General features: G+C 55.6%; 3 protein-coding genes across 5 annotated transcripts in view; 1 reads left to right on the plus strand and 2 right to left on the minus strand.

Moving 5' to 3' along the window:
• Positions 1-4,586: 4,586 nt before the first annotated feature.
• MED20 (mediator complex subunit 20) lies at positions 4,587-8,685 on the minus strand. The gene is made up of 4 exons (XM_074564341.1): positions 8,628-8,685; positions 8,389-8,543; positions 6,945-7,198; positions 4,587-5,243 (listed from the first exon to the last, which is right to left on the minus strand). The coding sequence occupies exons 1-4, from the start codon at positions 8,639-8,641 to the stop codon at positions 5,028-5,030; spliced, it is 639 nt and encodes a 212-aa protein (XP_074420442.1). The 5' UTR covers positions 8,642-8,685; the 3' UTR covers positions 4,587-5,027.
• Positions 8,686-8,710: 25 nt separating this feature from the next.
• Positions 8,711-11,823, plus strand: BYSL (bystin like). Its single transcript, XM_074564340.1, has 7 exons — positions 8,711-9,044; positions 9,131-9,311; positions 9,402-9,540; positions 9,892-10,025; positions 10,152-10,312; positions 10,834-10,936; positions 11,177-11,823. Exons 1-7 carry the CDS (start codon positions 8,783-8,785, stop codon positions 11,601-11,603), a joined length of 1,407 nt encoding a protein of 468 aa, XP_074420441.1. The 5' UTR covers positions 8,711-8,782; the 3' UTR covers positions 11,604-11,823.
• Positions 11,824-13,512: 1,689 nt separating this feature from the next.
• CCND3 (cyclin D3) overlaps positions 13,513-21,944 on the minus strand; it is a 47,521-nt gene continuing 39,089 nt past the window's right edge. For all 3 annotated transcript variants that reach the window (XM_074564196.1, XM_074564197.1, XM_074564195.1), the window contains exons 3-5: positions 18,922-19,081; positions 18,182-18,324; positions 13,513-15,355 (exon numbers count right to left, since the gene is read on the minus strand). In XM_074564196.1, the coding sequence (XP_074420297.1) occupies positions 15,194-15,355; positions 18,182-18,324; positions 18,922-19,081 (465 nt within the window). In that variant the 3' untranslated portion in view covers positions 13,513-15,193. The remainder of the gene's footprint in view (positions 15,356-18,181; positions 18,325-18,921; positions 19,082-21,944) is intronic.

Genomic DNA, 21,944 nt, shown 5'->3' on the forward strand with positions numbered 1-21,944 from the left:
CCTTCCTTCAGCCCCCCCAGCCCCGCTCCCCATTCAGCGCCGCTGCTTACGCCAATTCCGTAGAGGGGAGCCTGGCGCTAACGGCGCGGCCGGCGCAACCGATGGACGTCGTTTGCGCAGTCTATGCCGCAGCAGAAAGAGTTCTGGCGCAGCTTAAGAGCTCTGCGTAGCCGCTAGGGAGAGCTCTTCAATGGCTTACGGTCGCGTAGTGGGAGTGCAGCGCCGAGGGGCGGGGACTCCCCGGGCCCGGCCCCGCACGGTGACGTACCGGGCTTTGTGAATCCCAGGCTGAAGTTCGGTTGAGTCACAGGAGGGTAAATAAGGATGTTTCGGAGACAAAGAGACTCTTAAAGGGGCAGCGCGGGAGGTGGCGAGTTCCCGCTGGGCCCCTGAGGTGGCTGTCTGGGGTGGAAGATACCCCACGGGGCCCCTGAGGTGATGGGGGGACCCTGAAGTGATGGGCGGGCCCCCCCAACAACGCTTCTGAGGTGACAGGGTCCCTGAGGTGATGGGGAGGGGGCACCCCACAGGGCCCCTGAGGTGATGGGGACCTTGAGGTGACAGAGGTGGGCACCCCATGGGGCCCCTGAGGTGACAGGGGAGGCCCCCGGAGGTGACAGGGATGCTGAGGTGATGGAGGTGGGCACCCCACGGGGTCAGACAGCACTGACGGCACACAGACAAGGGCCCCCCAAGCTGTACTGGCCCTTGCCAGAGGTCCCTTGAAGGCCCCTAGGTCACACGCTCATCGCCACAGCGCAGGAGCCATGAGGGGACAGAAACGTGTTTTGTCAGAGACAAAGCGACATAAACATTGAGGCCAGGGGAGAATCCTGTCCCCAGCAAGGGACAGCCAGACTCAGGAGTCACCCGCACCCACTGGGATAACTCACGTTTTTGCAGCCTGCAGGAGGAACCATTGGGGACCTGCCCAGGAGCAGCGAGTCCTGCAGCACTGAGCCTGGGCAAAGCTGCAAGCAAGCAGTCACAGACCACGCCGCACTGATGCCGCAAAGCACAGGTCAGCAGTGTCACAAACACAATTCCTCTGCACAGGGACAAAGTGTTCCCCTCCATCCTTGTCCCAGTAAGTCTAGAGGCAAAGCACTGCAATTTACTGCGACAGGTGGGAGCCTGCTTGCTTCTGCCATGGCACAAGGACACTCCACAGCCTTGTGGCCTCCTTGTGAGCTCCTTCACCAGCCAGCCTTCCCACAAATTCCACTTCCTGCGAGCTTTATTGTCCTTTCTCAACACCTTCCCTTTTTGACCAGTGCCTGCTCTGTTTTGAACACATACCTGCACAGAAATCCAGTCACACACCTCTCAACTCTGTAACAACTCCCCACTGCAATGAGCCCTCAGTCTGTAATGTCTGCTAAGAATTAAAACTGAAGATTAACGAGGCACTTACGTCCTCACTCTCTTTGTAAAGCTTAGCAGGGTGCAGCTGCTATGTAAGTACTTCCTCATAAAAAATGCCACAGCACAAAACAGAACAAAAGCCCACAGTATCCCCAGGGCAGCAGCGAGACTTGGACTCTCTCTCTGCCACCAAAGCATTGGTGACCTTGGCAACATCACCCAGCCCCTACTTAGAGCTAGGAGGGGGAATGCTATACCGATGCAAGGGCGAGCCCCTCGTCCCCAAGATCCCCAGTCCCCTCTAGTTCAGACTTCAACTCACAGAAAGCAACACCACCGCCAGTGATCTCTGAGAAGTGCAGAAGCAGACAAAAGGATCCACAGCGGTACAGGACAACAGCTTGGCCACCTCTCCCTCTTGATCTTGCATTGTCTGAGAAAACACTGGGGAGCAACAGGAAAACAACCCTCCAGACCATGCTTTGACAGGCAAAATTAGGGTGGTTTTCAATTACACTGGCTCAATCCATTAACATAGCACAATTGAAAGCCCCCTGAAGACTTGTTAAGATGCAGATTGGCATGTTCAAAGCCACGTTAACCTGCCATATTGAAGACTGAAAAACAGTCATTTTGTTCATCAAGAAAGTAAAAAGCCACAGAGTAAAAGTAGCCCCTCATGAGGGGCAGCTGATCCCCTCGTTCACAGAATGCAGTTACAGCAAGACGTATTTTTGCTAAGACATAAAGGGCTAAATCCTACCCATCTATACACCCGCGGAAACCTACTGACATCAATGGCTGTAATGGTGTAACTGAAGGCAGAATGTAGCTCAAGGGGTCCCATTCTATTACTCTAGAAGTTCCCAGAGATTCCAGCATGCATTTTATGTTTTTAAGGCATGTGACCAAAGTTTTGACATCTCTGGTTACAGAATGCATCTTTCAGGAATTAATAAAGCATTAGCAACATTCAGCATGACTAATCTGGTCATTAAAAGGTATTTTTTTTAACCTTAAGGCTTAATTAAAATTGGAAACAGGACAGAAATAACTTTCCCTACAAAGACTACAGTTTGTTTTCATAAGTTTTCCCAGCCACACTTAACTATGTGGAACGACAGGAGGTCATATTCTCACTGGATTTTCATCACTGAAAATTAACAGTCCCACTGAAGTCAGTGCACGTCATGAACTTGAGCTAAGAATTGCAAAAATTCAGTATACTCAGCATGTTGGAATTTCTAACACATTTATGGTACATTATGTCATTTATTATGGCTCATTAACCAGATCTTTCTGGACCCAGTACTGATTAGATTTATTAAATGCCCACACTAGAAGCTCTAGGCAGTCTAACAGTTAATTAGGTTTACAGGTATAAATGATAATCACAAAGAAGAAATCTAAATAACTAGTTCTCCCACCAGTCATCAAATCAAGTAACAAAACTTCCTGCTTCGTAAGTGTCGTGGTTTTGGCCAGATTGGCCAATCAGAACGACAGATGGCCCCCACTCCCCCCCTCCTCAGAGAGGAGAGGAAGAGATAAGGAGATTTACAAGTTTAGAAAAAGAACTAAACTACTTTAATGAAAATAATAATAAATAAGGAAATAGTAAATAATAATAGAATAATAAAAATTAAAGAAAAAAGTATACAATATATACAAAACCGTATCCAGCTCCCAGGATGACGATCGCGTCACCAGCAGACACAGGGAAAGTTCCAGACTGGAGTCAGCGACGGACAGGAGATGAATTCCGGAACTAGAGTCAGGAATGCTCGGATCGGGATCAAAGGCAGACAAACAGACAGGGTCCTCCTCAGACGTCGGCCACTGAAGAAAGAGCGAGCCAGAGCAGCCTTGCCCCTTTGATCCCTCAGCTTTTACACTGAGCGTGATGCAGATGGGCTGGAATACCCTGTTGGGCAGTTTTGGGTCACCTGTCCCGTCTGCTCCTCCCTGCAGGTGGGACCCCTCTACGCTTCTCCGCTTCTGACCCTCTAATGGGGCAAACGGCAAAGTTAGCTGACCTTGGTTGTTATCGCAATAAGTATAAGCAAGAGCCTCTGTGCATACCATTCCTTGGTATAATCAGGTCTTATCACTCTGAGAGTGAACAGTTTCTGAACAATATGCTGTTAGTTACAGACTTTAGTCAGTTAGAAGAGGCCCAGCTAAAAAGTAAAATTACAAATCAGAAAATTGGTTCTGTTTTACCTCAAACCAGGACAATAAAGAAAGATCTAGTTAGGAGAAATCTATTTCTGTTTTACTTGCTCCTCAGACTCTTCAAGACGCACGTACTGGCAAAGAACCAACAATATTTTCTGCGAGCAAGACACACACTACTTCTTCACGAGGAACCCGCTGTCCTTGCAAATTTCCCTTCCTAAAGCCGTCCTTAGAGGTTCTCTACACCCACCCCTTCTGTCCGCAACAGGCTGCAGAGCTGGAACCCTGCTACACACAGCCTTCCTAGGAACCATGACGGAAGCTCAGCACAAAGGTTGGTGTCTGAATAAGTGTGTTTCTGCATATTCTAAGACCGAGCAGGAGGTGGAGCAGGGAGGAGAGTGGAGAAAATGACAGCTACAAGCCAGACGGGTACTGAACACGTAAAACCAAGGGGGACAGATAGCTCAAAAGGGATCCAGTTTCCCTGGGTTTCCTGCTGTAAAAATAAATCACCACTAAAAAAAAAAAATAATATTCAAGGGATATTGTATAGTTAAGTCTGATAGTAAGTTTTTGGCTCTTGTTCCCCAAATCCTTCCTTACTCCATTAAATCTCCTGAAGTCACCAGGATTTCTCAAACGAGAAATGGTGTGCAGAAATACCACATTTATTACCGACCTTTCAAAAGCTGAGATAAAGCGCTTGGTATTCTCTTTCAATGCATGAGAGGCCTCCTGCCAGGCTTCTTTATTTATTTATCGTGAGGCTTCATCAGTATCATCTGAGAGGTAGGAGATTTTAATACTCCCATCAGATATAAAAGATGAAGGCGAGCTAAGAACATACCCATAATAGGAATGCAAGAATTCCTGTAGATTTTGCCACAGGGAAATTAGTTTGCTTCAGGGGTATAAAGCTCTTGAACCAAATCAAAAATAAAACTCCGCTGAAGAATTGTCTCCATGCAACAGAAAGTTTCAAAAGCTGTAAATAAACAATAAAAACCAGCACAACACTTGCTGTGCAGAAAGACTCCATCTCCTCACAAAATATAGCTTTTTATTTTGACAAAAAATAACAAGACACTTTCACAAGGATATCTAAAAAAAAAAAAAAAGTAAAAAACCCCTCTCACGTAGCTTTTTGCAATCAAGGAAACTCTGCCTTTGCACGTATTTGGCTGGCATTTCTCCTTTTCTCGCCTTCTGCTGATGAACAGTAACCCCCTGCACGAAGCACTGTACAAAGGGCCATCAGAACCACGGGCCCAATCCCAGACACACTCAAATCCATGAAGGAGGACAACAAGAAATACGCATAGCATTCACGACCTTTGCTTTGAAACAGGGGAGAGCGACTGAGAAGGAAAAAAAAAAAACTTGGGCTGCCTCCAGTGATGCTTTTTGGAGGGACTCCCGATCCAGATGGGCAGGCAGAAAAGAGGATGTAGTCGCTCTAAACTGGGCTCCAGGGAGTCCTTTCATCTCATCCCCGCTACCGGCACCTGCTGCTGCTTGCGGATCTTGTTGAACAGCTCCATGTACTGAACCATGGTGTCCGCTGGGCTATAGACGCTGTCGTGCTTGTTGCCGAAGACGGACGGGATGCCGGGAGTGTGGTTCCCCATGAAGCTCTGCATGAACTCCATGAGCAGGTTCCAGCAGTCGTTGGCTATCACGCAGGGGCAGTACTCCACCTGGCAACAGAAACCACAGCCCTGAAGCTGGCGGCAGGAGCAATAACCACGCAGGAGGCAACTCGCTTTCCTCTCTCTGCCTCTCTAGAGAGAGAATGCTTGTCATAAAAACAGCTGAGAATATTTAGCATATAACAAGGATGGACAAATATAAATGAATAGGACGTGCTGGGAACCTGTAAGCAACCCCTTCAAAAGGGAAGGGGAAGTAAAACATACCCTGGGAGGGCACTGCTTTTATTAAATCCCCAGTAGTGGAGGTCTGGGGACATTGGCTCAAATTAACTTTACCCCATCTAAAACCAAATTTAACTCCCACACATTGGTAGGTTGATGACTCACACGGCTGTGACATCTTTCAGGACTGTACTGGAAAAAAAGCCTTGGGACTTAAGGACTTGAAGCATTTAATATGAATCTGGTCCCAAATCAGGCATAGGTCCTAATGCAAACCCTGAAAAAACTACTAAACTGAAACAGAAGCAGCCAGACGACCTGGCAAATCTGGTCCTCAACTCAGACTTAGGTTAAAAAAAGCTTCTGTTTAACCCCAGGTCAATAGCAATGCTGACGCTACAACATCTGTGTTTACTGCAGTGAAGAAATAAGCCATTTCTCAATCCTCCTCCCTGCTGGCTAGGAACACCTGCCTGAGTAGATGCAGAGTGATTATTAATTGTATATCGGATAATAGGATTTGTATGTTTAGGAAAGCATATGCTCTGATTTGGAAAGACTTCTAAGCATCTAATTCTCAGCTATCTTCAAGACTGTTAGGCACCAATATATCTAAATGTCTGGGATCTGCCCTGCTCTGCTTTGCCCCTCCCGTACCGGCACAGCCCAGATCTTTTTCTGAGACGCTTTTCAGCCCAGCTGAGGCTTGTCCGTGGCTTGTGAGCCTTCGATTCACGCTTGCACTCAGCCAAGCATCTTCCCAAAGGGCTTCCTAGATCCCCCCCATGCCCCTTCGTGTATGCTGACGGATCTCCCTTTAGAGTTTGCTTCAGCCCAGCCTCCCTCCTGTGAAATGCCCGCTGGCAGCCGGCAGCCGACGCTCTCGAGCCTCATCAGCAGTTGTGGCACCAAATGGGGAGCATGGAAGCGGTCTGATCGCAGGCTTCAAGCCCGCAGTGCACCCCACGGTGCAGCAATCCAGGTCATGCCATGGGGTACGGTACAACTGATGCCTGCCAAAAGCTCCCTGGTGAGGAGAAGACCATCATTGCACCATGTGAGCAGAACCTGCAGCAAGATGGCCCCGCTCTCCTGGGGTTGCGTCTGCTTGACACAGAGAGAGAAAGCAAAACCCAAATCAGCATCAAATTAGCAGCTGAAGAGGCTGTTTTGTCCTCCTCAGTATGCTGATTAACCTGAAGTGTGCTACTAGTGCTGTGCACCAGGACTTTAAGCAGCTTTTTAGTTTGATGGCATCCCTTCAGGGTTTTGCTTACCCACACTTCAATGACAGGCTTTTCTGTAGCTGCAGCTGAGCCCCAAAGTACCTGCCTGAATTGAACTGCGTTGTGAAAAAGAGATAAATACCCCGCCTGCCGCATACAGGAATCCATCTAGTACAAACTACCAGCAACGAGCAACACAATCGAGAGACAGAAGGGACAGGGGATTTCTTGTCTAGCCTCCAACATGGGATTTCCCTGTCTGCAGTTGCATTTCATACCCTTCAAAGACGATTCTCACCTCCACAGATATCCCACGGGCGCTGGGCCCCATTGTAACCGTGCCCACCTTCACCAAGAAGTCACAGTACTGGTAGCGGGTGCCCCGGCTCTCTATCTTGTTTGCCTTGGCGTTCTGGAAGAAGCCTTTCAACTTCACCATAAGGATATCAAAGTTGGCATCTGCTATGAGGCAGGGACCGTTTTCAAAGAGAGCGAAGCAGCTGAGAGGATACTCGGAGTTGTGCATCACGTACATCAGCTTGCCTGTCTGCCCTGAAATAACAGCAATGATATTTGGGCTGTAAAACCAACAGTCCTGCGCTTGCGTGGACTTTAAAGAAGCATCTGGTTTTTCCTTTGTCCTCTTTCTTGTTTTAACTCCAGCGTCCTTGTACCACTCATACATGCTTTACGTTATCCCGCTGTTCAGTGAATAAACTGTATTTTCTTCTTAAGATTTAAAGTTAAAGGAGAAAAAAAGTCTTCTGCAGCCCAAGGACAACACCACGACTCAGAGACCAGAGCGTGAGCTGGATGCGAGATCCCCAGTAGACTGACAGGGTCAGCAAAAAGCACCCACCTCCCAACCCTGAATGTGGGGCTGGGCACCCACCACGGTCACTGAAGAAGCCTAGGCTTTCCTTCTCTTCACACCCACCCACCAGCCCTGCCGAGGGAGGATGTGCTGGGACACGCTCTGGGAAACAGGGTGTCTGAAGAGGACACGCCTGGTTTGTACCACGCTTTAAAATCCACAGAATGGTTTGGGTTAGAAAGGACCTCAAAGATCATCTAGTTCCAACCCCCCTGCCCTGGGCAGGGACACCTCCCACCAGCCCAGGTTGCTCCAAGCCTCATCCAGCCTGGCCTTGAACCCCTCCAGGGATGGGGCAGCCACAGCTTCTCTGGGCAACCTGGGCCAGGGGCTCACCACCCTCACAGCAAAGAATTTCTTCCCCAGATCTCATCTAAATCTCCCCTCTTTCAGTGTAAAACCCTTCCCGCTCGTCCCATGGCTCCCCTCCCTGCTCCAGAGTCCCTCCCCAGCTTTCCTGGAGCCCCTTTAGGGACTGGCAGGGGCTGGAAGGTCTCCCTGGAGCCTTCTCTTCTCCAGGCTGAACCCCCCCAGCTCTCTCAGCCTGTCCCCACAGCAGAGGGGCTCCAGCACTCCCAGCATCTCCGGGGCCTCCTCTGGCCCTGCTCCAACAGCTCCGTGTCCTTCTTGTGTTGAGGGCCCCAATATAAGAGCTGGAAATAATTCACATTCATCCAAAACCCTTCCCACAGGTGCGGCCGTGCAACTTCCAGCTGCAGAAAAGGGGAGATTTGGGGCCCTCCCAGCACTTCCCCTGGACTCCGCTGGGTCCCCTCGTCCCCCCGAGCCGTCCCCCACCGCCCGGCGGGCCGCAGAAGGGACGGCCCCGGCCCGGCTGAGCGCGCCCCCCCCCGCCCCCGGTACCGACCTTGGCTGCCGATGGTGGAGGCGGCAGTGTGGTAGGTCTCGCAGTCCACGCAGAACGTCCCCTGCTTTTCAGCCCCCAGCACCTCCAGCTTCCGCGTCAGGATCTCCACCGTCTGCTGCACGCTCTTCCCCTCCGCCACCGGCACCTGCGACACGCTGACAACCGCAGACGGACTCAGCGACCCACCAGCGGCCCACCAGGCCCCGTCCCGGGCCGCCCCCCCCTCCCGCCGCCATTACCAGGTCACCCCCATCGCTGGACCGGAAGCGCCCCTCCGGAAGGGGCGGGGGCGACGTGACGCCGGAAGCGGCGTGACTGACGTGCCGTCGCCGGAAGAGGCGGAGTCTGGGTGCACGCGCGGCCGGTGGTGGCGGTGGTGCCTCTCCGTTCCGCCATGCCCAAGGCCCGGCGGCCGCGGGGCTCCGGCCCCGGCCCCGCCTTACCGCTGGCCGAGCAGATCCTGCAGGAGGCGGCCCCGCGGCCCACGGCGCGGGAGAAGCGGCGTGGCGGCGGGGAGGAGGAGGAAGAGGAGGGTTATGTGGACGCCCGGTTGTCCCGGCGCATCCTGCAGCAGGCCCGGCGGCAGCAGGAGGAGCTGGAGGCCGAGCACGGCCCCGGCGCGCCCGCCGCCCCCAAGCAGCGCAGCACGGCGCTGGGTGAGCCCCCGGTTCGTCCCCCCCTCGCCCTCGCCGGGGTCGCGGGGTGCCAGGCCCCGGGCTCAGCCAGCGCCGCTCCCCCGCAGGCCCGGCGCGGCGCGGCCCCGGCTCCGACTCGGAGGAGGATGAGGGTGAGGAGTGGCCCTCGCTAGAAAAGGCGGTGGCGGCAGCAGCAGGCGAGAGAGGGGAGTACTGCGGAGAGGTGGTGGTGGACCCCGAGGACGAGGCGGCCATCGAGATGTTCATGAACAAGAACCCGCCGCTGAGGTGAGGACCGAGGGGCTGGGACGGGGCGGTGGGTGCTGCCCCCTGCCCCTGCCATGAAACAGACCCTGACCCGCCACCCGTGGGCCCCAGGCGCACGCTGGCCGACATCATCATGGAGAAGATCACGGAGAAGCAGACGGAGGTGGCGACGGCGCTGTCGGAGATGTCGGGCTGCCCCATGCCCCAGCTGGATCCCCGCGTCCTGGAGGTCTACAAGGGTGTCAGAGAGGTGAGGCCAAAGCCGTTCTGCCCTGGGGTCCCACGCTGAGCCCCGCAGCCACCGCCTCTGCCCCGGCTGTCCCTCAGAGTCCCCGTCCTCACACAGCGCAGGCCAGTCTGTGTGTTACACACAGTTTGTTTCGTATTGGTCACTGAAGGGTCTGGAGAGTTTCTGGGTGACAATTTCCTGAGCACGGTGCTGGGGCTGATCCTGGGATGGTCCTTTCTTAGGACCTGGGTGGTTCTTTCTTGCCAGAGATGCTGAGGGAGGGGATAACTTTCTCATGGTAATGAGACAAGTCCCGCAGCTCTGCTGTCAGTGCCCGTATGTCACAGCCGGACCTCATCCATGTTTTTTAAGGTGCTGTCCAAATACAGGAGCGGGAAACTCCCCAAGGCATTTAAAATCATTCCTGCCTTGTCCAACTGGGAGCAGATCCTCTACATCACAGAGCCAGAGACATGGACGGCAGCTGCCATGTATCAAGCTACCAGGTGAGATCATCTCTGGGAGATGCTGATATGGGATTTTTTTTCTTTTTCTTTCCATAACCAGATTTACAAAATACCTGCCCGTGTTCTCCTTTGTCCACACCTCGCTTTGTGCTTTGCTTTTCCCAGGATATTTTCATCCAACCTGAAAGAGAGGATGGCCCAGCGGTTCTACAACCTGGTGCTGCTGCCGCGGGTCAGGGATGACATCGCCGAGTATAAGCGCCTCAATTTTCACCTCTACATGGCTTTGAAGAAGGCTCTGTTCAAGCCGGCGGCCTGGTTCAAAGGTAGGGACTCCCTGCAGGGCCGCCGTTCCTGCCTGGGAGCCTCTTGCCATCTGGAAGCTCAGCAGGAGCACCACTGCCTGGTGTGACAGGACACTGTCCCCTGCGTGGCATGGCCCTGGGGGCTCAGTGGGGAGGAAGAGATGTGAAGGAGATGGAGGGAGTCCCCCTCGGTGGACAAGGCAGCTTCCAAACTCGCGCGGGCCTGTTTGCAGTGTTCGGGGCGGAAGGGTGATGACTGCTGTAGGCTTACACAGGTGCTGCCGGTGAGAGCTGGCAGAGATTTGGGTTCTTTTGGAGGTTGATGGCACGTTGTGAACTGTCGCGGGTCTGACCTCAGTCTTGACTGGTAACCTGAGGTGGTTCAGGGCATTCAGGGCTAGTTGCATGGCAGGGAGATGCTGGAGGAGCTGTTATTTCCTGGGGTCGGATGTGTCCTGGGATAGAAGAGGCTGAGCCCCACGTCCTGCAGCTCTGCCTGCTGCGGTTAAGACAGGCAGTGCCTGACTTTTCCTCCTCCGCAGGAATCCTCATCCCCCTGTGCGAGTCAGGGACCTGCACGCTGCGGGAGGCCATCATCATCGGCAGCATCCTCACCAAGTGCTCCATCCCCGTCCTCCACTCCAGGTAACGCCCTGGGAGCTGTGGGGGGCAGAGGTTCTCGTCTAGGGACACCGGTGCAATGCCTTGGATCTCTCCCTCAGCCTCCCCGGCATCTTGGAGGTGGAGGGGTTCACTCTGGGGTTGAGATTCAAGGCTCAGTGCTGGGTTTGTCATCTTTGTGTCTCGGTGCCTGGTGCCCTGTGGCTCTTGCCTGGCCAAACCATGACACCTGCCCTCACCTTGGTGTTCCCTCTGTCCCCGCAGCGCGGCCATGCTGAAGATCGCCGAAATGCAGTACAGCGGCGCCAACAGCATCTTCCTCCGGCTGCTCATTGATAAGAAGTACGCCCTGCCTTTCCGCGTGGTGGATGCTCTCGTCTTCCACTTCCTGGCCTTTCGCACAGACCAGCGGGTCCTGCCTGTGCTGTGGCACCAGAGCTTCCTGGCCTTCGCCCAGCGCTACAAGGAGGACCTTTCCTCAGAGCAGAAGGAGGCTTTGCTCGAGCTGCTCAAGTTCCACAGCCATCCACAGATCTCACCGGAGATCCGGAGGGAGCTGGTGAACTCCAAGACACGGGATGTGGAGGGGCAGCAGCCCGTGGCCATGGAATGTCAGGGAGAGGCAGGGAAAAGCTGCAGCCTGACTTGCTCCCAGGACACTGCTGAGCACAGTTGGGAGCCTGGTGCATGAGCGAAGCCATGGGGAGGCGTGTGGAGCATCCATCCCGGGATCCTGCTGCTCCGAGTGGGCGCTGGGGCAGGCTGTGCCCGTAGAGCCGGACTGTGCTCCCTGCGCTGCTTGTCACGGGGCAGGACAGCCCCTGTCCCAGCCGGGAACCTGGTGCCACCAGCACCTGGGAGGGTTTGGCCTGTTCCTGTGTTGGAAAATAAAAGCCGAGCCGAGCCTGTCAGTCAGGGGTGGTTCTGCGACCTCTCCGCAGTCGCATCCTTGTGCGGTCTTGCCCTGTCCCTGCCCCACCTTGTCCTGTCCCCAGCAGGTGGCAGAGCAAAGCCACCAGCCCTGGGCTTCTCACAGAGCTGCAGATCGAGTCTGCGCTGTCAGTGCTGTCCCCAAATTGCAAAGGAAGACAGGGACCCCTGGGCACCCCCTCTTCCCTCCCAGTGCCCCACTGGGGGCTACTCCCTGCCCTGAGCAGCCCTTGGGCAGTCAGGCAAAGAGAGGGTGGTGGGTGGGTGCACCAGGCTGGGACCCCCAGACTGCTCCCACAGGCCAAAACCAGTCTTGAGGGGGGAAAAACTCCACTTCTGGTGGTGCTTGAGGGTTTCATGAGGGCTTGGTTGTCACCAGGCAGGAGGGGGCTGTGGTGCAGGACATCAGCGGGAGCGTGTGCGTGTCTGTGGGCAGAGGCAAGGGCAAGAGCAGCCCAGCAGCGCTGGGGGCAGAGGGGAAAGCCCTGGGGGGCAGCATGGGAGGAGTCCTGCAGGGAGCCCCTCTCCTTGCAGGGCTGGCAGCTTTCGGCTCCCCCATCCCTCTACCTGCGCATCCTGTGGCCTGGGCCCTCCTTCCTGCCCAGCACCATCGCCAGCCTCCACACCACCACCCTGCCTCCAAACTGCCTGCCATCCCCCTTCCCCAGGGATTTTCCTGAAACGCTCACTTCCCCGGCTGCCTCTCTGGGTCTACCTCTGCTCAGCAAGGCTGGTGAAGCCCCAGGACCACTGTCCTCAGCTGGCCATCGAGGCCATGTGCCTGGCCTCCTCATGGCAACCTGCCCTCACACACGTGCCACCCCTGCTGGAAAAACCAGCGGGGGCCTTTCCTCCCGTGTCCCATGAGGTGCTGCACTTACCCTGGGGAACTGCTGAGGGTGACGCTGTGATGCTGCAGGGTTTGCGCCTTGCCAGTACCCAGCCTTGCTCCTGAAACCAGCACCAAGTCCTGCTGCTGCAGCCCGGGGAGACAAGCCCCTGCAGCTTCCTACGGCGACTGGGGGCAGCTGCCCCCAGTCTTGGCTTCTCTCAAGAGCTGGCACCTTCTCCTGCGACAGCAGCGGGAGCAGAAGCCATGTGAAGCGGAGCAGCACGCAAAGCCCGGCTGGTTGCACACCGCAGCGCTTTTTCCTTGGCTTCCTGATTTTATCTTCTTTCTTTAAAGAAACCAGAAGCCGATGATGGCGAGAGATAGCCCGGGCTTGCACAGCTCACCCAGCGCGCTCTCGCCAGCCTGCAGCACCGCCGATCGGCCCGAGGGAGGCTTCAAAGCTGCCGGGGGCGTGAAGTCGCTGCCGTCTCTCCAGGCACCTTGCCCGCAGGAAGGTGTTCGGTTCCACCTTCACCCACCACCATCCGTGAGCTGCCACAGGGCTCCGGTGAGCGCAACGCGTCCCTCAGCCGCTGCAGCATCTCCCCTCCACCTCTGAGCTGGGTCAGAGCTGGCTGCCGAGGGCTCCCCGTTTCATCCCACTCTTGTGGCCCCGGGAAACGCAGGGCCGGAGCCTCTGGGAGCCGCCCGAGGGGATCCCCCAGCTGGTGGGTCCCACCCCAGAGTGATTCGGGGCAGAGGCTGGAGCTCCGCGAGGGAAGGGGAGGCCAAGGTCTGCTCTGGAGCAGATCACAAAGGGAAACTTTCGAGGCGTTCATACTTGTTTAAAATACTTTATTGCAACATCATACGGTCCTCTGATTCTCCCAGCAGCGGGACTCTTGCATGGGAACACCAAACCAGTTTTCTCTTAAATTAAAACTCACTTATATATAAAAAAACTTTTTGTACAGACAGGCTCTGTGCATCCCCAGCTAGCAGGAGTCAGCAGCAGGTTGCTCTTCTTGCCAAATCAAGCTGGTGGAAAAACAGCAGCCCCATCTTTTTCCACCTGATAAGACTTTTGTTTCTAGTGGCATCCAAAAAAGGGAGATTTCTGCCTCCTTTTCCACGTCCCCCACGGGAGGACAACAGCCACAGATCCACGTGTTCAGAGGTCACCAAGCAGCAAAGTCTGCCTCTGGCTTCTCTCGGTTAATACAATCCTACTATTTAATGGTTTTCTCTTAGAAAAGCAGCATTATTTTTTTTTTAAACGCCTTTTTATAAAAACTAACAGACAGGATCAACAACAACAATACAAAAATGCAATAATTGCTTTTCAACTCAAGTGTGCAGCAAGTTTTCCACCCGATGAGGATACAACTCGGACCCACGTGGATATTTATGCAACGCAGCCCCCTCCCGAACGCGATCCGAGATCCCTGCCTTGGAGGAGTGAAGATGCATTTCAGACTATAGCAGCACATTCAAATGTATTTCTTAAAACCTAGGTCTGATGTCTAAGCTACCTAAAAAAAACAACCAGCTTCCAAGTGAGAGTCTCCCGTTGCCCAGGGAGCCAGGGAAGGGGACGAAGGGTGAAGGCACTCTTTCGGAAGGAGAGGAAACCAGCGTCCAGGCCCCACACCAAGGAACTGCAAAGTCTTCCTCCCTCCCTGTTTCCCAGCAGTTAACAATAAATTAAGCAGCCTCAGTGGGGCAGCGGGAAGCCAAGGGGATCGAGCCCAAGCCTCACCCAGGAGGGTGCTCCCCGAGGCCAGGACTCCTCTTCTGCTGTCCACGCAGACGGGGAGCACGTCCCCCAAGCAAGCCGAAAACCCACAAATCCCAAATCTAACAGCAACAAGAAACAAGCCCCACGTTTTCCCCTCCAAGCAGAAGCAGTCACGCCACCCCCCAGGAGCCACAGCGATCTGGCATGAAGCAATTGGGACCAAGGGGCCAACAAGCACCTGCTCCCTCCTCGCGGACACACGGTTCTCTCTCGTGAGCCACGCGGGCCCATCGCACCCCAGACCAGGGAGGGAGACTGGGGGGGTTACAAGGGTTTTGGTCACGTAGGCAAGGGTGAGAGACTCGCTATCCATGATTGATGGCGCTCGCAGGGTTGGAAGTCGTCACGGTAAACACCCCCGAGGAGAAAGCAAAGAGCGGCCAGCCGGGCTACGAGTAACACGAACTGAGAAACGTTTTACAACTTCATTTTAGGTCCTGCTCTCCCTCCCCAGCAATTCTTGTGCCCTGCCACCATGAAAATGGTCGCTTCACCCCAGCCACCTGCAGCAGCAGCAGCAGCGAACTCCGCCAGCCCGGCTGCCCGCTCCAACGGACGAGCATGGATCCTGCTCCGCACTCCCAGCGAGCGGAACACATCCTCAGCCGGCGTCGGATGGAGGGGGCTAACGGATGGGGAGGGGGGACGCAGCAACGTTCTGGTGTCCAGGGCGAGGTCCTGCTGCGGCGGGGCCAGGCGGCTCTCGGGAAGGGGACGCTGGTCACAGGTTGATGTCCGTGACGTCTGTGGGCGTGCTGGTGGGCTGGCTGGCCGGGTACGCAGCAGTCTTGGCAGTGCTGTATTCCTGTTGGGTTTGGGACGCCTGTTTCAGGCTCTCGGCTAAAGCTGCCTCAATCTGCTCCTGACAGGCTTTCAGGCAGTCCTGCGGGAGAGGGAGCGAGACAAGAGGCCTCAGTTCTCTGTCACTGAGAGGTGGGAGCCTTATAAATAGCTCTGAGCAGCTGCTGGGCTACGTCTCCGGCCCTCGGAGTGTCTAAACACACAAGACAAAGAAGCCATTCGCCAACAAGGGGCATCTCCACCTTGTCTGTGCCTTAGGCCCCCTCCCCACGCTCTGGTTGTCTTCTCCCCACCTCCCTGCTTGACCACGTTCTCAAGGTACAGATGTTGTGCCCACCAAAGCTTCCCAAAGCAGCCGGGCTCGTGCCTGGATGCAGCGTGTGATTTCAGCATCACGGCAGTCAGCTGCCACTGGTGGCCAAGAGGGCAGAGCAGAACAGCTCTGCGTGGGCTGGTATCAGCTTTTATAACCAAGACCTCCCAGATCCACGAGCGGTGCAGCAGCGCGGGTGCACGCTTTGGAGCCCCACCTGCCTCCCCCAGGCCCTGCATCCCAGGTCCCCCGGGATCCTGCAGAGACGCTGGGCGCAGCTCTGCCTCCTCCCGTCCCTGCCCACGTCCCAGCCAGGACACGGGGAATCCCCGCTGGGTGTCCTGCCTGACGCACTCTCCATCACTTTGGGGATCTCAAAAGCAGCTGGACCCTCCCCTCCCACACCCAAGAGCCACCGCAGCCACGTGCTCCCTACAACACTACGCGCCATCGACACTGGGTCGTTATGAGAACGATGCTGTGGCCACGCAGCTTCTCGTAAGGGTTTTACCCTCCTGCTCTGCCCCCGGGGAGCCCCGCATGACTCACCCGCACCTCCCCGGGGCCCAGGGAACCCAGCGCTGGGGACACACAAACAGGAAGGTGCAGGGGACTGCAAGCAGCAGCATATCACTTATAATAAAAGCAAACCCCGCTCCGTTTTCTCCCCACATAAGCTGTAACCAGAGGAGGAAACTCTTTGACACCAGAGCACCATGACGCACCAAGAGCTGCGGGAGGCATCGCCAACAGGCGCAGCCCGGCCTGGCTCCTCCAACGCATCTCGGCTCTCACCGAGGGGCAAGAGGTGGCATTTCGCACCTTGCGGCCGGAGCCGAGCTGGACGCTATGGGGCCGCGAGCGCTCGCTGGCTATTGTCACACACTGAAATCTCTTACCAGGAATCCACCGCCAGTTCTTAGAAACTGACAGAGGATGTGGCGAGCGAAAATAGCAACGCCCACCTCCCCTTCCCCGTGCCGCTTCCCGTCAGCGCAGCCTCCAGCCCGCCTGCCCGCAGCCCCAGGGCGAGCTCGCTGCAGGGCCTCACGCCACAGCCAGCCCATCCCCGGGCTCCCCGCAACCGGGCTCCCTGTCGGCAATTTTGGCAGAAATGCTAAAAGCCAGCTTGGGCACAGGCAGCAGGCTCCTTCGCTGACTGGCAAGGCCTCAGGGACTACCCGGGAGTCAGCCTGGCTTGCCCCAGCCTGCGTGCTCCCTGCTCTGAAGGGCAGTCATGCCATGGGGCTGTGGCTCAGATACCCAGTGGGGCTGGTTCTGCTCCATGTGGGATCAGGACTGGTCCAGAGCAGCTCCAAGTCACACCCGAAGCACTGGCACGGCCAGGAATGAGCCAGCCTCAGCGCGGCAGTGCAGCTCCCGCTGGCCATGGAGCCAGCACAGCCCTGCACCATCGTCCCCCTCCATCCCCACAGGCTCCCCGCACCCCCAGCACCTCGGCAGCTGTGGGAAGGGGATCGCTCCTCCTGCCTGGGCAGGGGCTATTTGTGCAGCACCTTGCACCCAGGCAGGCTGCGGGGCAGAACTGATGCCCTCTCTGGGCTGAGGAGGGAGGGGACAGGCCGGAGGGGAGCAGAGGTGTGCTGGGCTCCATTTCGGCTCCCCTCCCGCGGCGGTGCCCTCCCTGCTTCCCACCTGTTCCTCCACCAGCCCTGCCCCAGAGCAGGTTTCAGCCCCTGCCCCATTCACCGCAGCAGCTTGAGAGCAGCTGGCTGCACTGATTCTCTCTTTAAAAAGGCTCCAGCAAACAACAAGAAGAAAAAAAAAAAAAAAAAAGCAAAGCCACACAAAACAGATCAGGACACCCTCCTGCCCTGTCCCCTCCCTGCCTGGACAAAGCCTGGTTGCAGCCTCCCACCCGTTGTGGCATCGGCACCTCTTCCAATTCCCGGCGCTGCTGTCAGGGGACTGTAACTAACCCCACGCTCGGCTGCCGGCATTAGCACTCGGGCAGAAGAAAAGATCAAAAGGGGCCCCTGGCAGAAGAAAGGCTCCCGATTACCTTGCCACCGCAGGAGCGTCCTGGAAACAGGCAGCCCAACAGGGCCCCCCTTCCCCTTTCAAAGGGCAGTGGAGGGGCGGGCAGGCAGACAGCCCCCACCATCCCCATGTCCCCAGCAAAGCCACTAATGCCAGTATCCCGAAACGCTTTGTGCCCTCGGCCCCCTTTCCACTGAGTCTGGGCACCTGCAACCAGACACCGGTGCAGGTTAGCAGATGCTGAGCCCGGCTTCTCCCTCTGCCCCATCCCACCTTGTCAACCCGATCCCCCCAACACCTGCCCGCGCGGGGAACAGACGCTCCCCTTTGTGCTGCTTTTCAAAGGCTCCCGAGCTCACCCCGCTCGGCGCCGGCGGCGCTCGGTGGCCAGGAGCCGACTGCAGCCGTAGGACTGACCAAAGGTGCTGCGTTTAGAGATGCTCACTCATCGCTAGCACTCCTCAAACCAAGGTCAGCATCATTATGAACAGCCTAATTTCCTCTCCCTCTAAGAAGAATGAGCAGCAGAAAGAGGAAGGGTTTCCACCAGATACAGCAGCAAAACCGCTTTGCTGTTGCCCTGTGAACACTCACCACCTCCGTGCCAGTGATGCTGGCCAGCAGCTCGGTGATCGCCTCGCCGGTGAAATTGTTCACGGAGATCGTCAGGCCGTGGATCGCTGCTCCGATACTGCCTGTCGCAATCATGGAGGGGGGGTACATGGCAAAAGTGTAGTCTACAGCCAGCACGGGGACACAAGGGGCAAAAAGAAGAAGCCGTTAACAAGGATGTACATGATAAGTTCTTGGGACTGCAATTTCCCTGGAAAACTAGAGAGGGTCAGACAGAGGGGTCTCTCCAGCTTAGCAGAGAAAAACGGGGATGAAGTAACAAGAAACAAGCTGAGCATCAGAGCAGCAAGCTTCATTAAGTTATTTCTCTGGGTCTGTCTCACCAAAAGAAGTCCTGAAGATGAGGTTGCTCTAGTGACTTCGAGCGAGACAGACAAAAGCTCAGGTACAACCCTGCCTTCACCCTGGACACCCTCCCACAGTCACAGCCTGCGCAGCAAGAGCGGGTGGCACGGCAGCTTCGCTCTTTCCTGGAAACTTCCAGGCACCCACTAAGAGACCCCAGGACCATTATCCCACTTTGTCAGGGATAGAAAACATATCATTTAGTGGCTCCAGTTTGACCAGAAACCCTGGCATTCAGCTCCCCAGAAAGCCAGGGCGTTGGAGACCAGCCCCAGATTACCGAGCAAGCCTGACTTAAGGCCAGCCCACCCTCCCCAGCATCCCGGCGGGTGGCTCCAACAGGAGCAGGCACCCACCTGTGGCACACAGGGCGATAAAGGTCTGTGCATGTTTCTTCACCAGCTCCATCTTGTCCTTAGGCAGCGGGAGGTGATGGAGGATGTGAGCCAAGAAATCATTTGCTATCACTGAGACCAGGTCCCACTTTAGTTTCTCCAGGACTAGAACTTCCCAATCCTGCAGAGTCAGACAGACAGACAGCACGTTATTCAGCGGGGCTTGGCCAGGCAGAAACACTCACCAGATTCAAGGTCAGATAAAGCCAACGCTTGGGGAAGGGACAGTAGGACAGTACCAGCCATGAGACAGGGAAGAAAAGTGGGAACATCCCTGCCCCGCGACTACGGCACAAATCCAGCCTTGAGCTGTTGCAAAGCCGGGAGTAAAGATCAGAAGAGGAAGCGATAAATCTGGTTTCTTCTTTCCAAGGTGCAGTCGGATTAGCCTTTGACGCTCCTCTGCTTTACAAGGTTGCTGCAACAGCCCACAGAGGAAAGAAAACAGAGCAAGGAGCAGTAGGGACACCATTCCCATATTCTTTCTCCACTCCCAAAAGGAGAGGCTGATGTCCAGGCTCCCGGGAACAATCCAGCTTGGGGCTAGCACCATTATGGCAAAGGGAACAGAGAAGCTCATCTCCCTGTGTGCCCCTCGGAGCCGGCCACTGCACTGACTCCCTCCTACAGCAGCTCTTTGGCCAGTGAACCACAGGAGGCAACAGCCGCTCTGCAGCCAGCCCCTCTGCACAACACGTTGAAGCAAGGGAAGGTGGGGGAAACACGGCTGAGCTTTCAGGGCTGCACCCAGACAGCCCAAGCTCCTGCATGAGACCTTCAAACCCTGCAGAGCTCAGGGGCTCTGACTAGGTGCTGAGGTCTCCAGCCCAACAAACACTGGGCACGTGGACCCACGGGAGGTGGTCCCAGGCTGGGCACTAACATTTTAGCAGAACCTCCCCTACTCATCACACCTCTTCTCTGCCAAGAGGGCCTCTCTCATGCTCAGCAGAGCATCCCCAGCAGCCTCACAGGGGGAAGAGGCACTAAACAGCCACAATATCACCCACTTCTCCCACTGACTTAGAAGCAACAGCTCCCTGGTGCTTCCCAGTTAAATGCTGGTGGCTGCCAACGTCTCCGTCATTCCACGTTGTGGTGCTCTCTCTAAGCATCTGACAGAGATTTCTGTAATATCTTCCATGAGCCAGTCTCTGCACAATCTGCATGCTGGGGAACAGATGGTGGGAAGGCCGGGTGCCCCCCACAGATTTCAGCTGCAGCCTGGGCTGCTCCTCTCATCTGCTCAGCCTCTCGCAGGCTCTTCCAACTCTGGGCATTAGTCCTAACACCAACAGGGAAACCAAAGCACAGAGCGGCCATGGGCAAGCGCTTGGCAGAGTCACCACCCAGCAAGACCTAGTGTTACCAGGTGGTACCACCATGGTGGTACCAAAGCACACATCCAGCAAGGCATAAGCAAGGGGAGCCCCACAATTAGAGTCTTAGCACAGAATTTGGGACCCCTGCATTCAGCTCCCCACTTTGCCATCAATGTCAAGGTCTACGGCCCTTAGCCAGAGTAGCAGCTGAATCAAACTCAGAGACCACATTGCGTACTGGTCTCACTGGGCTGGACGGTTTTGATGTTACGCCTGGGTATGACCACGGCACAGACAGAGCAGTCTCAGGAGAGGTGAGAGCGGTGTCTTCCCAGGATTATTTCCCCTCCCATCCCAGCAGGAATGTCAGACAGCCCACACCCAGCCGTCCGAGCCTCCCTGCCGGTCTCAATTCTCCCACGTCCCAAGCCACAATGAAGATCTCTGGCCCCCAGTTTGTCTCATCCTCCGGATCAGCAACAAATCTGGTTTCAGCAACAGGGTCCAGGTATGCCAGAAAGGCCAAAGAAGATGTCCCCGTGTCCCTCCTCCCCGCTAGCAGAGGGTGACAGTGGCCCTGCAGGCGTGCTGGAAAAGGAAAACACTGTTGGAGCTGAAGCTCCAGGTCTGGAAGGACAGAGCTGAATTGGGATCGGTATCGGGTATCTCCATTTCAGGGCCTGGTCCTACCCAGCAGAATATCTATTCTTTTTCCAAGCAGTCTAGGATTACAAGGTCAATGCTGCCCACAGACGTGCCAAAGGGCTGCCAGAACAGATGGATTTGAAGAAGTGAGATTTTTCATAAGGGCAGATCTTCATTTTCTCTCCCTTCTTTTTTTTTTTTTTAAACCCACTCTTGCCCCTTACACAACAATACCAGTTTTAAGTTGCTTAAATGAGCAGCGTTGCTCAACCTGCTCCAAACCCCCCATGAGGCCAAATGCACCATTTGCTATTTCACAGCCTGCACTTTTCCAACCAGAAAGCCACGCTTCGCTAGCGCACGCTCGCTAGCCTCCCATATGGATGCCCAGCCTGCCAGTCTTTCTACATTTTTAAGCCAAATTCACAGGATAAAAGCAAGAAGAAACCTAGCAATAAGCTCCAGAGCCTGAGGATCGCAGCACAGATCACCATGGGTGCCTGGTTCAGCAGGGGGATTGGAACAGAGGTGAGAGATCAATCTTGGGTAAAAGAAGTAAAGACGGGTAGTGCTGGCCACTACTGCTACTCGTTGAACTGCAGCAACCCAGCAAGGTGACACGGGGAAAGAGCCGCTGGAAACAGAGAGCTCTGTGCGTCATCCCTACCTGTCACTCGTCTGCATCCCAGCAAGGGCGCAGGCTGTGAAAGGCGGCTGCTTGCTCGTGCATGAGCCCACTTTCTTGAGAAGGGGCACAGGACACTGCTGACACCTTCAGCGGTCACTGCCCCGAGGGTGAGAGGCCGAGGCAGCTCCAGCCTGACTTCTCCACATGAGCAGGGAGCATAGCCCTTCTGGAGACCCGGGGAGAAGGTCAAAAGGATGACCTGGAGATTGGTGCTCACAAAACAAACCCAAAAGGGATCACTACACCCAAGAGTGTATACTCCTGAGCACAGAGGGGACACCATCCCAGCATCATGTGGGCTCTTGCTCCTTGCCTTTCTTCCCAGAGCT

The sequence above is a fragment of the Larus michahellis genome, chromosome 21 (assembly GCF_964199755.1).
Source record: "Larus michahellis chromosome 21, bLarMic1.1, whole genome shotgun sequence".
NCBI lineage: Eukaryota > Metazoa > Chordata > Aves > Charadriiformes > Laridae > Larus > Larus michahellis.